A 17,652-nucleotide genomic window follows, 5' to 3' on the forward strand; every position below is an offset into this window, starting at 1 on the left:
ATCAAAAGCCAGTGCATGTCCAAAGAAGAGGAAGAAGCATTAGCTATAGCAGCAACAACAACAAAAATAATAACTTGTTGGGGTAGAGCGGCCGTAAAACAGCAACCAAAACAAAATAAAAGATTTTTTTGTATATTTGTGAATACGTGTGTGTGAGTGTGCATGTATGTTTGTATGTACCTTGCATACCTTTGCTTTTGGTGCTTTTTTATATTTTTAACCCCGACGTCTGCTCACTTATTATAGCTCTTCTTCCTCTTGTTGTTGTTGTTGTTTTGGTTGGTTCTCTCTCTTTGGCTGCGTGAAGTGCAACTTATCAGCAGCCGCCAAACATACACACAGACACACCACACACACACACATTTGAACAAAAACTTCACTAGTTTTCAAGGCCGTTCATTGACGGCGCGCTCTTGTAAGCGATAACACACAGAATGAGGCGAATGAAGTTGTCACCGTCAGCCCCCCTCGTACCTCCCGCAATCACCTTTAACCTTCATGCACACTTACAAATGGTTGTATGTATGTGCGTGTGTCTACAAAAACTATCTATCCATGTGTATTAAAAACAGTGATAAGCAGCAGCAGCAGATCATATGGCAGGCATAGTTACAAACATTTGTATACTTATGTATGTATGTATTTGTATGTACTACGTACAAACACATGCCCCCCATTTTCTGGTTACTCTAAGCGGTAGTGGCGACGGCTTCGTGGTGCTAACCTATTTTATGAATGAAAGCTAAAATTTAGTAGGGCACATGCCATTGAGGACGACAGAAGGGAGGCAAAGGCAGGCAAAGAGACTGCGACGATGACGATGGCAATGGTGATGATGATGATGGTGCCGACATCGGTTGTTGGTGCCTGCCAAGTGGCCGTAGGGGTGCGTAGTGTTGTATGTTTGTATATACTATATATGTACCTTCATTGGTGACTGTGTGTGTGGGTGCTGGACTGCTGTTTGTGTAGTGAAGCAGCACATGCTGAAATGCCTGGCGAGGCACAGCCTACAAGCATGCATGCCTATACCCATATACAATACATATATGTATGTGTGTATGTTAGAGAAGTGGCCGGGCCTCCATGCTACACACACATGGCACGTACACGCATATTGCGACCATCAACAACAGCAACAACAAGAGCTAGACAGAGCCCGTCTGACAAAACAGTGATTCGAACCTTTCAACAGTCCGAGGCAGAGGCTGAAGCAAAGCCAAAGCGTCCAGGCCATTGACAAACCAAAGCCACGTGCCAACTGAAACAACCTCATGGTTGAAGGTTATTTCTATAGTTGTTGTTGTTGCTCTTGTTACTATTCGCGGTTTTTCTTCTCAACTACTAGTAGTAGGATGTACAACACGCGCAGAACTCAAAAGCATTGGGGCTAACCAACAGGTGCAGTTGCAGGAGAGAATACTGTGAATGTGTGCGAATAGAAGGGGAAGAGAAAGGGAAAGACACTGATGGGAAAGTAAATTCAATGCAGCATTATAGTCGGTCATTCCATTAAAGAGTTGCTTCTCAATTTTCAATTAAAGTGCTAGTTAATTAATGGTCATCAAGGCCAATATTTTGTTTGTAAAAGCCATATACCCATACCATCTGTCCACGGTCACAATGTTAGCACCAAACAGTATCTAACAAATTCATTTACTTATCAAAATACTTTGACTGTCGACATTAGACAAAAATTTGAACTTAAAACCTAAGAAAGGGAAAAGAGTCAACAAATTGACAGAATTGGAATATCATCGCCCAGGCGTTATGAACAATTTTTATTTGCTATCCGGTCAGCTATTCCCAGCCGGAAGTGGTCAGAGAACAAAAAAAAAGTAAGCAGAAGTCTAATTTAAAAATACTTATGGTACTTAAAAAAAAAAAAAAGATTTAATAGCCAGACCGGCAAGATATTTTCCGACGCACCAACGTGTGTGGCCAGAAATTTCAATGGAAAAGGTTACATAGAATATCTAGTAAATTAGATGCTTTGAAGTATAGTTTATATTCATTAATTACATTACTAGAAAGCCCCTGTCGTTATTAAACGATATATTCAATGTTAATTTAATGATAGTGTGACAATATTCTTTCCCTGCTATGAGATGTAGAATTGTGATTATTAATAGGTTATTAAACCAACCTTATGCTACAGTTTCTTTCTTACAGTTTCAATGATGTATTTGACATTCAGAAAAATACTTAGTTTAGCAATTAAAATATGTATCTAATGCTAAATAGTTTCAACCGCGGGACTGTCTTCGTTCACCAAAATTCGAAAAAGAATGTTATTGTTTCTGTGAATCTTCATTGTTATTGGATATTACATTTTATATGTACATACTACATATGAAGATGCAAAGGAACCCGTAAAGTTGAATTAGTAAATAACATAACGTTTACGAAACAAAAACTCCCAACAATATCAGGGGACTCACATACTATACACATTCATATATAACTTTAAAATATATAATTCAGCTTGGAATGAAAGAATACATGAACTCCATAGAATTGACTTGCTTGTTGCCTATGATTCCCAGGCTTTTACTCTACTATTATTGTGTCAATAAAATGTACTTTACATAATATCGGAAGTGTTTAATATACATAAGTGTTCAATTCAACGTATTACGTAATATAAATCGTTTGTATATCTTATACGCCAAACTTCAGTGATAGCTTAAATGGTAGTGGTAGCCTAATGCTTCAGGAACCATATACTACACATGGATGTACATACATATACAAGTATATGTACATACTTTGGTGCAACAGAGCGCGCATTTATTTCAATTGTAGCCTCTTCTTTCAACCGCATTTCCTGTAGCAAGGAGAGCATTTTCCGTAGCTTCGTCAACATGATGGCTATCGGCTTTACTGGCCGGGCTCCCTTTAAAACAAACAGAAACAGTTAAAGCCTTTCAGCGCCGGTTTTTGTGTGATGATGACGAACGCCTCCTTATGTACTTCCTTGTGCGTATGTCCGTTTAAGTTGTTGTTGTTGTTGCTGCTGCTGTTGCAATACAGTGAAGAACGAGGCCATGAACAGAAATTCCTCTCCCTTTAGCCCCGTCGTCTCCACCTTGGGGTACCAAACCCATCGTCGAGTTGCGTTTACAGTTTTTGGTTCTGCCTGCTGCTCCAGTTGTTGTTGTTGTTGTTTTTGCAGCTGATTCTGTTTCCTGCGCTTTTGCTTTGCTAACGGCCCGTTAGCAATTCTGTATGTATGTATGTATATAAGTGTGTGTGTTTTTGTTACCGAGTTGTTATTTTTTTTAATATATACATATATATGCATCGGGGCTGGTGTTGTTGCTCCTTTTCTTTTGGTCGTCGTGTATCGGTTGGTGTTGTTGTGGTTGCTGGTGTGCTGGCCCAGTCCGTCTGTATTTACGTATAGGACGTACATATATACAAATATGTGTGTGTTTGTGCTTGAGTTCCTTTAAAGTTTGACCTTCAAAATGTGGAGCACATAACCATCGTCGTCGTCGTCGTCGTCGATGTCGACATCGTTGCCTCTGCCATTGCCTTTGTTATTATACCCTGTGTCCCCTTTCTCTCTCTCTTTTTTACTGTTCTCGGCCCTGTCTGTGCCTCTGATATTATTTGGGTCTCGTTTACTTTTGTGCCGCATTGCTCCTTCTGCTGCTCTTGTGTTGCTATTGCGGTTCCTGTGCTGTTGCTGTTGTTATTATTGTGTGGCAATTGCATGCGGCACTTATTTCGCTAACTCTGCAACGCTGTGGCACCAGTAGCATGCAATCAATTGCAGCTGGTTCCGTTTCTGTGGTAAGGTGGATTGTGTTTGTACTCAGATTTAGAATAACTGAGAGCTCTTGTGACATTTGGACCGTTTTTGGTTTGTTTTTTTTTTAACAACCCATTAGAACCCATTGAATATGAGGATAAGCTCTACAAATGGAAAGGCCTTTTATTTTATCAACTGAACTGGCGCATCACCCTTTTAGTACACTATACCTACGCAACTTAGTCTCCTCGCTTCCCCTTCCCGCTAATGCTGTTCCACTACGAAAAATTCTTCCGGTTGCTCGAACTGTAAAACCTTAATCGGCATCTGAAATTCTATTCGAAATAAAACTACTCTGTATATCCCTTCATTATTTATTTTACAAACACAATTTAAAACCAACCCTGACATTTAGATAACATCATAACTTGCATGGATTTGCAGTTTTTAAATAACCAGTAACTACTAGTTAATAGTAAGGAATTAAAATAGCTCAACGCTCCGTTCCCAAACAAGCCCAGTCTATCAAACATTTAATTTGTAGCTGATTTCCCGTCGTTTCCTGTTTTTGATCGTACGCTTATTAAAGTTCATATTTCTGCAGTCGTTTTGCATTTAGACTCTATAACAATGCAACAGTGCAACATTTCGCAGCAGACAGCACTAATCAGTAACAGCCATAGCGTATCCACCCCACAACCCACTACGAAAACCCCCGCCCCATCAGCCCCATTACTGTCTCATTGCTGCTGCATTTTCATGCCATAAGCTCGACGAGAAAGCGAACGACGTCGCTACTTTGTATTGAAAATTATTTTCGCTCAAGTCCTTTTTTGCCGCACGCTGTTAATTTTGCACGTCGCATGTCATGGGTCCCGTGTTTCATGTCCCGCACGTTGGCTTAGCCGACGCACACACACACACATGCAAACACATTTATTTACACACTGATACAACAGCAATGTGGCGTTGCCGGTCGACCCTTGCGACTGACTGCCGGCTTTACCTTTTTTTTCAGCTCTGAAAATCGCATTTACTACGAATGTATGTAAGTACGTTTTCCCCTACAATTTTTGTGCAAACTGTGTGTGTGTGTGCTTTTCTATATTTGTGTGTGGCTGTGTGTTATCATGAAATTATAAACCCAGCACACACACAAACAACGCTCCCTGCACGTTTTTGTTTTTGTTCGTTGCGTTATTATAATATTCCAACAACGACAGCAGCAGCAGCAACAACAACAACAACATTTACAGCACTGGCAACAACAGTCACAGTCGTTGTGGCTGGCAGCAGCAGCAGCAACACCACTTACAGCATTGGCAACGAGCATTCCGGCCCGGCTTTTAACTCTCAAACCTACCACCAAGCGTACACCGAATAAACGAACGAACGAACGAGAGACCAAAGCGACCGGCATCATCGCAGCACCAAGGCAGCAGTTGCCGCTGCTTACTGCCTCCTCCCCTCTTATCGTCTGTCATCCTGTCCTGCCCTGCCTCGTTTCTCAGTCTGTCCGTCCTGCCTGCCATCCTGCCTGCCTGCCTGTCGCACTCAAACGTAATTTTGCTCGTCGTGCGTCAGTCGTTCGTTCGTTCCACTCGCTCTGTTAGCAATATATCTATGTGTGCGTGTGTATGTGTGTGTGTGTGTGTTGGTTTGTACGACCGTACGACCCTTGCTGCATTAATTCAAATTCCACTTCAGCTTCTGCCCGACGGTTCCCTGCCCTGCCCTCTTGCCTTGCCTTGCCGCGTTGCCTGCTTTTGATTTTCATCCATGATGAGTTTTCCCTTTTTTACGTTATTCCACATTGCTGTTGCCTGCCTCGGCCTGCCTGTACATAGTGGAATATCCCTATAACGAACTTGATGGTAAGGTATTGTAAGGCATTTTTTTTTTATTTTTTTTTATTTTTTTTATTTGTAAGAAAACTAACTGTCACAAGGAATTCTCTCTTCCAAGTTATGTTAAACACTATTTCTGCATTAGCAATTAATTAAAAATCCCGAAAACAAGAAACAATAACGTAGCTGTGACTTTTGCATTTCCAACTCTATTGTCTCTTAGAACTCACAGATGAAAGGAATGTTCTTTTAATATTAAAATTAAAATTTGTACTTATAAGCCATCCCCTAACGTCTAAGCAAAACTTTCTACTAATTTTTCAAAGTTTGAAACATAATACTGTATGCTAGTTTTGAGTTCTGGGCGATGTTTAGAAACAAATTTTGTTTTGCTAGAAAAAGTTTTGAAGCATTTTTTCACAATTTTCTTGGTTTCTTTTCGTTTTATATTATGTTTAACTGTATCACGCACACACACATACACATTTCTATATGCGCTTACAAACTGTGATGTAGTCAGCTCTCGGTACCCAAAACCATCCATTCATGTTTCCTGTCACCCTGCACTGCAGAGTGGACCGACAACGAGCAACTCTGTTGTTGTTCGTCCTGACTGTTTTGCTCTGCTCCGCTCTGCTCTGCTCTTCTGTGCTGGTTGGGCTATGCTGTGCTGTGTCATGCCTGGCTCACAGGTCTGGGTCTCTGGTTCGGTTTGGTCTTTTGCCATTGCCATTGCCTGGCTTGGCTGGCTGGCTATATGCGAGTTTCCATTAGATTTATTGCCACATTTTACTTTGGGCACATTCGCAACGACAACGTTGCCTGCCACATTGCCGCAGTTGCTGCTGCTCTGATGCTATTATTATTGTCGTTGTTGTTGTTGTTGCTGCTTCTGCTGTCTGTTCGTCGCCAGCAACATTTGTTATGAGTATGTGTGTGTGTGTGTGTGTGGATGTGTGGGTGTGTGCTTGGGCGCCTCTTCACTTGCTCGGGCGCTCCTGCGATGGCTTTGTATGTATGTTTGTACCAACTTCTCCCCTTCGCACCACGTCAAGTTGAAAATCCTTTCATTAATGGCACACAAAGTTCGGTTTCTGGCTGCTTCTACTTCTTGTCTTCTTCTTCTACTTCTATGTCTGTTAGACACCCACGTGCGCCAAAGGTGTCTTGACTGCCATCCTCATCGTTGTTGTTGTTATTGTCGGTTTTTGCTGACTGAATTGATAGGAACACTCAAAAACTGTAATAACTTGAGATGCACAGCAAGAGAAATGTGGAAAATGTCTGCACAATAAATCAATATTAATGTGTGAGATGGGGCAATCAAAATTGGATTAATCGAAGTTATTGTACTTCAGATGGTTGAACGTTTCAGGTAGAAATTGAATTATTTACACATACATAAAATTGCTCATTCTTTCAAATGTTTTAATATATAGTTTAAATGACAAGACTGCTTTAATAATTCATCATCCTATAGTTTTCATACATCCTAGATCTCTATATACCATTTTTGTATATTTAAACTCATTTTTAGTGTTCAATTCATATTTAAATTGAGTTTTGCTTTTACTAACTTTAGATGCAGCCTATTTATTCAATGGACCAATTTGCGTTTTTTAAACTGTACCAAATAGGTAGACAGTAATTTTTTTTTATAAATAATATTAAATGTTTGGTCTTCCCTATTTCTTTTATATATATATTGTATTGGTACAAAAAGACGATCCTTATTTTTAGTGATCCCATTAACAGTTCACGGATTGAGTTCCTCAATGTGTGTTGCTTCATTTCATATTCAGTTCGAGTGGTTTCCTCACTTCTGGGCTACACCGCACGACAAAGCGAAGGAGCAACATAGCCTTGCGCCTGCTGTGACTTTGATATTTTCATTTTGTGTGAGTGGGTGGCAAATTTCCACGTTGCTTAGTTGCTTGCCTGCCTGCTGCCAGCCAGCCTTACTGCCTGGCTGCCTCGTTGCCTGACTCGCATCGTTAAAAGTTTCCTTTTGGTTGTTGGTGCCGTCGTGCACATTTTCCTGATCGCTGTTTCCCGTTCGTTCGTCCGTCCTACTGCTTCAGCTTCTCATCGTTTTTGCTGATTTGTTATTTAGTTTGAATTTCGTATGCGGTGGCAGAGGCGGCGTCCTTTAGTGCTTTTCCTTTAGGTCTGCTGTTGCTGCTTCTGGCAGCGAGTGTTTTTCACCAACTTGACGTTTAGGTCCTCGTAGACTGCTGGCGTCTGCTCCTCGTAATCCGCACGTTTTTCTCCTTTTTCCTTCTTTTTACTTCCCTTTTTTGTGTGCGCTTTTTGCGCAAACAGGAGCAGAAGTTGCTAAATTGAAATTAAACTTTATGAAATAGCAGTTTTGTCTCCACCTCCCCAACCTTGTTCTCGTTAGTAGTCTCTGTGCTCTTGGACCTGCTGGCACCAGTTGACTGACTGTCTGATTGGCAGCTGTGTGGGCTTTTAAGCTCTTGTAGCTCTCTTACCTTCTGCCTCCTTTGTCTATCTCTACACACGTGCACATTTTGGAATGCACGTACTTATATGCATACATATATACATATCACAATCTTGATCAACGTGCCTGCAGTTCCTGCCTCGATGCGATGTTCATAAACAATGGATTAAACTGGACTCACATATGCCAGAGTGGGTCGAAATGACACAACCGAAGCGACTGTAAAATGCGAATAAATTTCTTAATTTAAATGATAGCGGCTGAAATTTAATAGCAATGTGGCTAAACGGTCTATAAAGAGCCCGAATACCCGCTAGAAAAAAAAATTTTATCGCAACAGGAGATACCAAACAAAACGTAAACAAACTGCTACGAAAAAACATTTGTAAAAAGTTTTCGATAAGAAATACGTGTAGGTCTATAATGCAGAATATGTATACAAAAAATATTAATCGCGATTTTTGATTAAAATAAAAAGTAAATCTCTGATGCCAACTTTCGAAGCCACAATCGTATTTACTATGTTTCTGGCTAAAATTACATAAGCTTAGATACATGTATGTAGTACGTATGTTATCCTTTATCCTGCATTGCATACCAACGATATACCAATATTTTTCAGTCCCATATATTTTGAAAACAGTTGAATTTGATAGCTATGTAGTTTCTACAAGTATTTCTGTGTTTTGTGTATCGACTGTTTGCTTCAGAAATAGTGGAATTTAAACGTTGCCTTCTGTGTTTATCAAACATAGCTCGGTCTGTCTACCTACTACTGAATATTATTTATTTAGATTAGAAATCTTTGGATTGGAATTGGTGTGCAGCAAAACAAATAAACAGCCCGTCATATTCTGAAATACCAATGTCTAGAGCTACACATGAAGTTAAATTTCAATCATCATGGCTCCAAACTTGATTGATTAGTGTTTGGTTCCTTAACAAAACGCTAGTATGTTATTTGAGAACTATTTGCAATCGGAATATTCTCAGTACTGTTGTGGTCGTCTATCTAATAGCAAACCATCAAGAACAGTTCCAACTGAGTAATGCAAGGCTAAAAGCAGTGGACGGTGTTAGAGCAGCTGCCTCTGCGTGCTTCTCGCTTTTGCTTTTGTGGCTGCTTTAACAACTTTTAGCAGCTGTTTAGACATGCCAGTGTCAGCTGTTTTCTTTTTGTTTTATGTATTTCTCTTTATTTTTCACCGCAGCCACCGCAATGCCAGCAACAACAATAGACATAACAACAGTAAAAACATTTTCAGCCGTACTTTGACTGCAGGGCTAAGCTTTTAACCAAGTTACAACGAACGAATTCCAGTTTTATCGATTTACACTGTAAATTTAACAGTTGGGAGTAAAGCGCAAGAAGCGCACACCTTTTACATTCATCTTTGTTGTTTTTGCTGTTACGGCCATCCCGCCATGAGAGCTATACTATGTCTGTCTGGTTTATCCTGCCACTGCTGCCTTGCACATTTTTTATCATCAACATTTAGGTTTTCGCTTTTGTCTTTTTTAATCTGCACATTTGTGACTGTCAAGTGAAAATCCCCCCGAGGGTGCGTCCAGTGTACATACAGACAAATAAATGTACGTTTGTGACTACTGTATGTGTGCGTATGTGTACGTGTGTGTGTATTGGTTTTATGTACAAGTAACTGTATGTATGTGTGTGTGTGTGTCTGTGCGCATTTACGAAATTGGTTGTGGAAAATCGATTAAAATTATATGTATGTACAATAAACGCCAGCAATGGCACACAAGCTACAGCAACAACAACTACTACAATGGACAGCGACAATAATTGAACAGAGCAGCTGAGAGCAATGCGCGCACGCTCTCCTCTCTTGTTCTCTCTCCAACAGACAGACAAACCAACAACAAAACTACCGTCATGGTGGTGGTGGGTGGCAAAGAAATCGCCGTTGTTGTTTTTGTTACTGTTTCTTGATTTGCTTGAACATGCAAGTTAAATTTGCTTGAGCTACTTATAAGACTGTTGCACGCCCCAAACGTACAAACATACACACAAATACACACATTCGTTTTACATATGTGTTGTGTCTGTCTTTTTATAACAACCTATTCGGATAGATAGAAAGAAAATCAGATATTTGTTTTTATTCGTCTTTTAGTTGTGGCTGCGGCCTGAAGCTTCAACATTAGCCATGTTGTTGCATATTAATGCTAGCTTAATTACAACATTGTCCATCATCAGTGCAAGCTGTGAGCAAATGACAACAACTGGTTCCCAAATACACTTGAAAAACGCAAGTCTTTATCACCCCCCACTTTTTGTCTGCCAAATTCCGGCATAAAAAAGAAGATATATACATATATAATTGTTATTATTAAAGTTGTTAAAAAGTTATTTGTACTGTCATTATAAAGAAGTTTTCTTCTGTAATAATTTCACCAAACCTTTGTTTTTTGCTCATATGAAAATATCCTTGAAACCCAATTCATTTCACAAATGCTCAATTCGCCATTTGTGACCAAAACCACTAGTGAATATTACAAGTTGTGATTGATGTTCATACAAAATATTACAAATATTCTTCCCCATTGATTGATTGATTGAGGTTTGATTGGGTCGGCCGAAGGCCTCAGTTGCCAACACTACCTTTTAGATGAAGCTTTTCATGTTTAATCATCATTCTAGTAAAAATTGTTGCAAAACCATCCGAAATGTTTTTGAGTGTAGAAATTAATCGTAGCATCTCTTTTGGGCGGTGGTGTTAGAGCTTAATTACTTACTGTGCGTACTTCTGGGGAAGCTTGACAAGCGACATGACGCCGAGATTATTACAGTGTTTTGCTTTTAATAATACTAAACACTTTCTAATTACGATTTTAAATGTATCTTAATTGATGATGTGATTTATTTATGTGTTTGCTTGTGTTTTTTGCAGACAAATACTTCCAGAGGTCAATCACCTTATCCGCCAGCGCATGGTCAAAACTCAGGTTCCTATCCAAGTTCACCCCAGCAACAGCAACAACAACAGCAGGCGGCGCAGCAGCAACAACAAGCAGCACAACAACAACAACCTGGTGGGGTTGGAGCAGCTGGCGCGCCAGCACCACCACCTGGCGCATCGCAACAACCACAACAGCAGCAACCACAACAAACTACACCGCCAGCATCTCAATATTCGCCGTACCCGCAAAGATATCCTACACCGCCTGGCTTACCAGGAAGCGGACCAAATCATCGAACTGCCTACACGACGCATCAGGTAAGGTTCTTCTTAGCTCTAAAAAACCAATTAATTATTAATTATTTTTTGATTCGCCAAATGTCTTTTATGATGAGATTTTGATAGGATTAAAAAGTGTATTGGTTCTTATCATGTCACATTAATCGCACTACGTATTCTTGAAATTGGTGTAGATAAATATACAATGCAAATGATATAGAAATAATGGTGATACTACAAATCGATATAGGTATGGACCTGAAGAGTTCTGAGCCATAAAAGCATGGGATAGCTATTTTTTCATGTAACTGCGACCAAGTTTGTTACAATCTCTATATAGCCTCATTATTTTATATAAGTGCCATTTGAAAATTCTGTGAAAAAATATGCTGTTTAAAAATCTCTTTTAACACAAAAAAAAATGCTAATTATAGGTTTTTTGTGGCTTTGCTTATTTCAAAGCTTTATTAAAGTCGATACACTATGTCATATAAATGACATAGGAACGATATTTTATACATATTTTGGAATTGGAGAAGTAATGGGAGTTCAAAGGGGACTGGCATACGTATTTGTTCAGCATTAATAATTATTTATACTTATTTACATTTTAAATCGGGGAATAAAATGGAAATCCTTTTGATACATAAATATGCTTTTTGCTAATTACCATTAAACAATCAGCAATTGTTTGCCCGCATTTGAAAATATATTTATGTGTTGTCTTTTTTATGCAACCAGAAGCTGCACAAATATTGCACATATTTCCTTTCAAAATCCATTCTTTAATGAATTTATAAATACATGTATATACATATGTGTGTATGTACATGCGACATTTTAAATTGCTAATGCTACTCAATCATTCCGATTGCAGTATCCTGAACCCAATCGGCCTTGGCCGGGTGGTTCATCGCCTGCACCTAGTCCCGGACCCGGTGGTCATCCATTGCCGCCCGCCTCGCCGCATCATGCGCCGCCGCAGCAGCAGCAACAACAACCTCCACCGCCGCCACATGCGACGGCCGGTGGTCCACCGCCCAGCAGTAGTCCAGGACATGCGCCAAGTCCGTCACCGCAGCCCTCGCAGGCATCGCCATCGCCACATCAGGTAATTAATTCAATTTTTTGCTTCGTTTGATGCAAACATGAGGATGTATCCATCCAAACATACATATGTGTATGTATATACAATGCATATATATGCATGTGATTCTCGTTGCGAATTTACGCGCCGTTGCCAAATTTCAGTGTTGGGCAACACATCGAATGGTGTGAGTTGGAAGCAGCGGCTCAACAATATAAAAGCAGCGTACAAAAAAAAAGGTTAAATGCACTACATAGTTTGACGTGGAAAAAATATTAATTGGAATTATGTGCGTCTGGTTGTGTATGTGGCAGCACTTTGTTGGTCGATTTTGTGTTATGCAGCTGCAATTCATTGGACAGAAGTGCTGGCCATAAATTGCCAGAGGCCTTGCAGGCATTTGTTGTTGCATTAGTTGAATTGTTTGCGGAATTTCATTTCGTGCGTTCATAATTACATTAATTTTTCACAACACCCAACCTGACTGACTGTTCCCAATTTTTCAACAACAATTGACACATGCAAATGATTCTATTCTATATGTACATAAATATTGTGTAAAGAATGCAATCCACATTTAAAATGTGAATAAAAATTTCATTGCACATCTGCTTCAGTTAAATTCTTTTCCTAATCAACGCGTAATCAAATCACAATTCACAAAAGAAATCCAGGAATAAAAGTAACAAATCCCTACAAAGTATGTCTGTATTAACGTCAATATCTCGAATAAGAATAGGAGCTACCTTGCTAGGAATGTTCTTCAATATCGGGGAAAGAACAAATTTGTTTCATTCGCTATCGAGCTTTCGAAGGCAGCGGAAATAAATAGGAGACACAAAGAAAGAATGTACTTACAGCAAACGCTTAAAAGAGAAACTGTTGAGTCGAAAGTGTGGCCATCAGCTGTTCTTCTTCCACACACAAACACACTGAACGCAATCCGTTATTAAAGTTACCCATAAAAGTAAAAGGTTACCGGGCTATAATAGCAAATTGTATTGGGCACGCACCTTTTGGGCCACGGGTCGAGCTGACTCTTGAGGCCAAACCGTCTGGCCATATATCAAATTCGCAGACTGACGTTTTTGTTGATATGTGCCAGCAATACGTTCATTTTCATAGTTGTTTTATGTAGCCGTATATGATTGTTCGTATGTATATGTATATGAATGTATTTCTTCTTCTCACTGAGTCGTTTTTCATTTATAAACTGGGTCAATAAACTTTGCCGCGGCATCGTCAACAGCAGCAGCAGCAGCACGTGAACTTGACTCTGCCGTGACGTCAGATTGCGACGTCGTCACCACTTTGTGTCCCAAAGAAGAGGGCCCCTTTCTCGCCCCGCCTTCCTCTCTTATGCATTCACTCTACTATGTCTGTACTGCCGTGGTTCATGGTCGGCATTTAGTATGAACTGCTGAGACCGCTGCTTGCTTGCCTTCTTATGCGGATTTTCTTTTGCTCCTCCTCCTCCTCGACGTACCACAATCTGAGATTGTTTCGTCTCCCTTTTTTTCGTGCCACATATTTAAAATGCCATTGTGCCCCACCACTCTGATACGCGGAAGCCGAGATGTTACGTCTTTAAGAATTATTTGTGGACTGTTTGAAGCAGTAAACCAATTAAAACCCAAGCGTTTTATGCAAATGATGTTTGTTCGTTGCATTACATCTTTCCAAATTTAATTGCCTGCTAAACTATAGTTGTTTATTTAGTTATCGAACTATCGCGCTGTTTCCTCGCAACCCGATTGTAATGCAGCCTTAAAACTGCTACTAGAAAGTTGGAAGAGCTGACTGGTAATAAACCAATGGGCCAAGTGTGGAGTAGAGTTTTTCTTTTAAAAACCCAAATACGCTCTTGTTAAAGAACTGTTTTTTTTTTTTAATACTTTGTTTTGCACAAAAGGAATCATATTGGTTGTACCAAAAAATCTATTTTAGACAACAGCCACGACCATCTGCTAACACTAATATCTGTTGTGAATAATATATATACACTAGATCATACATATAGTATAGCACTATATACTAATAATAAACCCCAAAGCTAAAGAACAATACTAAATATATGTGTGCACTAAGAGCTTTTGTTATGATCGAAATGATGACACTTTTTGTACGCTATTAGAAGATTTGTTTCACAATCGGGCTTCTTACGGTACAGTATAGTAGAAGCTGCTTGTATGTACCTAAAATCTGATTTTTAAAACTCCAATAAAGTATCCAAATGCTGTCAGGATAGAAATGGAATCAAGAACTAATGCAATAGCAATCCAAATGAACCGGAGTACTTCCCTACAAGTCTCAAATGTCTCTGTATTGGTCCAAATGGACCGGAGTACTTCCCTGTAAGCCTCAAAAGTCTCTGTATTTATAAAAAAAAAAAAGGCACACATTTTGGAACTTCTTCCTCAGACACATTTGTGATGCAGTTCAATGTATGTAGTATGCGTATGTATGTATTATGATTGTTGTTGGCATTCTTTGTCATCAACATCGTAAACATGCTTTTATTTTTATGAATCTTAAGTGATTTTATTTCAGTTTGTTTTGATTACTGTTTCTTTTTCTTCACTTTTTGCATTGGTATTTCTGTTCTCGCCGATTTGTTTATGGCGGCATTGACAATGCGAGTCTTCACTCCCACATCCCCAGCGCCACAGATTTTTCCGACCCCGTTCAACATAAGTACTACACTGGTATTTTTTTTTGCTATAATATAGCTATAGATTCATGATTCTTATGTATAATGTTATGTGCAGTTTTATTTGTTTGCGTGCCTCGCCAGTTTCCGTTTGCGCGCTTCCACTTGATGAAGACGCTTAAGCGTTATTTGTTTTTATTCATGTCGCCACTATTGTTTATTTATTGCCCGCAAAGCCGGCACCTTAATTATTTTGTTGTTGCAGTGTTTTGTTTTTAGTTTATTTTTAAATATTTAAATGCCTGCACACACACACACATGATCGGACTAAGAGGCATTGCTTAAAAGCTCAACTCATCACACATCTATAATTTTTCATTCCCCTCGGCTGCATATTCCATAGTCCACATCAATCCGCGTCAAGATGAAGGCAAACGCAAACGATTAAGTCTGTATGTATAGGTATGTGTGTGTGTGTGTATTTTGACCCCAACCTACCTCAAATCGTATCGTTTGTATCTGTATCTGGAAATCATGCCGACGTCGACGCTCGCCGCAACTTTGAAAAAGTAAACAAAAAAAAAAAAGAACAGAAAATGTGAGCACTCAATACATTTTATGCCGCAATGTTTTACATATAGAAATTGTATATAGGTGTCGTTATTAATATACAAGTATATGTATAGCAACAGCACAATAATGCTAATCAATTGAGTGGAAGTTGAGGAAGGAATGGAATGTAAACAGCTACTACTTTACTTCACTGACTCTGTTGTTGGTGTTGTTGTTGTGTTGTGTTGAGTTGGGTGCAAGTCAAATGGGTTTACTGGAGCACAACAAAAAGGCCAAAATGTTTGAAAAGGCAAACAACGGCACAAAACAAATGCCGCCAAAAATGAAAACTGTAACGGCCTTGCTAGGTAGGGCTGTGAATTGTGGGTGTGTGCCAAAAGGTTGAATGAAAGGAATGAATTGATATTGCTATTACTTTGCTTCTACCTATTATTATTATTCGAAGTAGTTAAAACATCTCAGACCCAGCTTAAAACATTAGATTCCGTCGTTTGATATGTAAACACAATTTATAATTGTGTGACATTTTGGAAATCAAAACCAACATTTAGAATAAATTTAAATTAAAGTACATAGTACTTGAATTAGTATGTTGACTATACTCATACTCGACTGACTCTTTAATAGAGCAATCTGAAATAATTTTCATTAACTATATTCCCGAAGCGCTGGTGCACCAATTTCTACTCAAGTTGAGAAGTTCTATTCAAAGCAATGGCTTTAAATGTATTCCGTTAGCCACCTTAAAACGGAAAGCTGCCACAAATTATGGCAAAGGTGGAGTGCTGGTCTACAAAGCAAAACTCTGAGCATTTCAATGAAAAAGTTTGGGAGTGGTTCAAGGACAAACAGATGGAACCCTGGCGCACAGTTTGGGCGTGGTCCTCAATAGCTTTTGCAGCAGTTATTAAGAAGACAAGGGGCTCCTGTGGTGTTGCTTTAAAAGCGCAATCACACCGCATACTACTTCTTTACATTCCAATAAGAGTTGACCGAAAGTGTCATGGATTGGAAAAAGGATGCTCCTGGACACTAACTGGCCGCATGCAGCACCTAACGACCTAATCCAGCCCGTCTGTTCATTGTGCATCTTCACTTGCTTTGTGTGGCAGAAGAATTCAGTTTCCCACAAAAGCTTTAGGTTTTAAAATAAATGTATTGTTACATAACTTGATGGAAAGACAAAGACAGGCAGAGAGAGAGATAGAGAGAGGGAGAGAAGAGTTGGCTATGCGACTGGGGAACCATTCGAATTTCTATTCATTCTATTTGTGTACTTCGTGTAACAATTGAGACGCATGCCAGGGCGCTCTACACACAACCGGCACTTATTGTTTAGGTTGATACGCGCTATCGTGGCGTCATCAACTGCGACAACAACAGAAGCAGCAGCAATAACGGCAACTTGTTCGTATGTATGTATTTATGTTTGTGAGTACGCGCTGTTCTTGCCGTGTATATGCTTACATGAATGTGAGTGTGTGTGTGTGTGTGGGCTCGTTTGTTTGTACCCCATTTATTCATTCAGCATGTCCGTAGTCGTCGGCGGCGTCATTCCTCCTGGCCCTCTTAACATTTTTTTTTTCACTCATTCCCTTCATAGTATGCACAGACACATACACACTCACACGCACACATAGACACAACACAGCTACACTTAAGATCATACAGCAAGCGGCGTACATACATACATAGGTATATATGTATATGAGCATATATTTGGGTCAATGCCAAGGTCATTGTTGTTGTTGCTGTTCTTGCTGGCATTTGCGGGTTGTTCACTTTTTACATACACTTCTCCCCCCCCATTCACAAGCGCCTGGGATTTGCTGCCGCTACGATTAAGATTTTATATGTACGAGTATATTGTCATCGTTGTTGTTGGTGCTTTGTTTATGTTGAACGCTGCCATAATTACCTCGACCTGTGGTTAGTCAGTCAAGCCAGCCAACCACAGTGGAATGGTGATCCTCGCAATAAAGAATAACAAACTAGCCAGCCTCAGGGGTCATGGCATCCTCCGTCTGCTTGACTTCTTTTGTCCCTTAGGCAGGACTTTTGTTCAACTGTT

General features: G+C 39.6%; 1 protein-coding gene across 7 annotated transcripts in view; it reads left to right on the top strand.

The window, feature by feature from the left end:
* Positions 1-17,652, top strand: part of LOC115625527 (trithorax group protein osa) — a 57,163-nt gene that overhangs the window by 8,646 nt on the left and 30,865 nt on the right. For all 7 annotated transcript variants that reach the window (XM_030520597.1, XM_030520598.1, XM_030520596.1 and 4 more), the window contains exons 3-4: positions 10,984-11,310; positions 12,149-12,382. In XM_030520597.1, coding sequence (XP_030376457.1) covers positions 10,984-11,310; positions 12,149-12,382 — 561 coding nt within the window. The remainder of the gene's footprint in view (positions 1-10,983; positions 11,311-12,148; positions 12,383-17,652) is intronic.

Source organism: Scaptodrosophila lebanonensis, unplaced genomic scaffold (assembly GCF_003285725.1).
Source record: "Scaptodrosophila lebanonensis strain 11010-0011.00,11010-0021.00 unplaced genomic scaffold, SlebRS2 tig00000072-arrow-pilon, whole genome shotgun sequence".
NCBI classification, from domain to species: domain Eukaryota; kingdom Metazoa; phylum Arthropoda; class Insecta; order Diptera; family Drosophilidae; genus Scaptodrosophila; species Scaptodrosophila lebanonensis.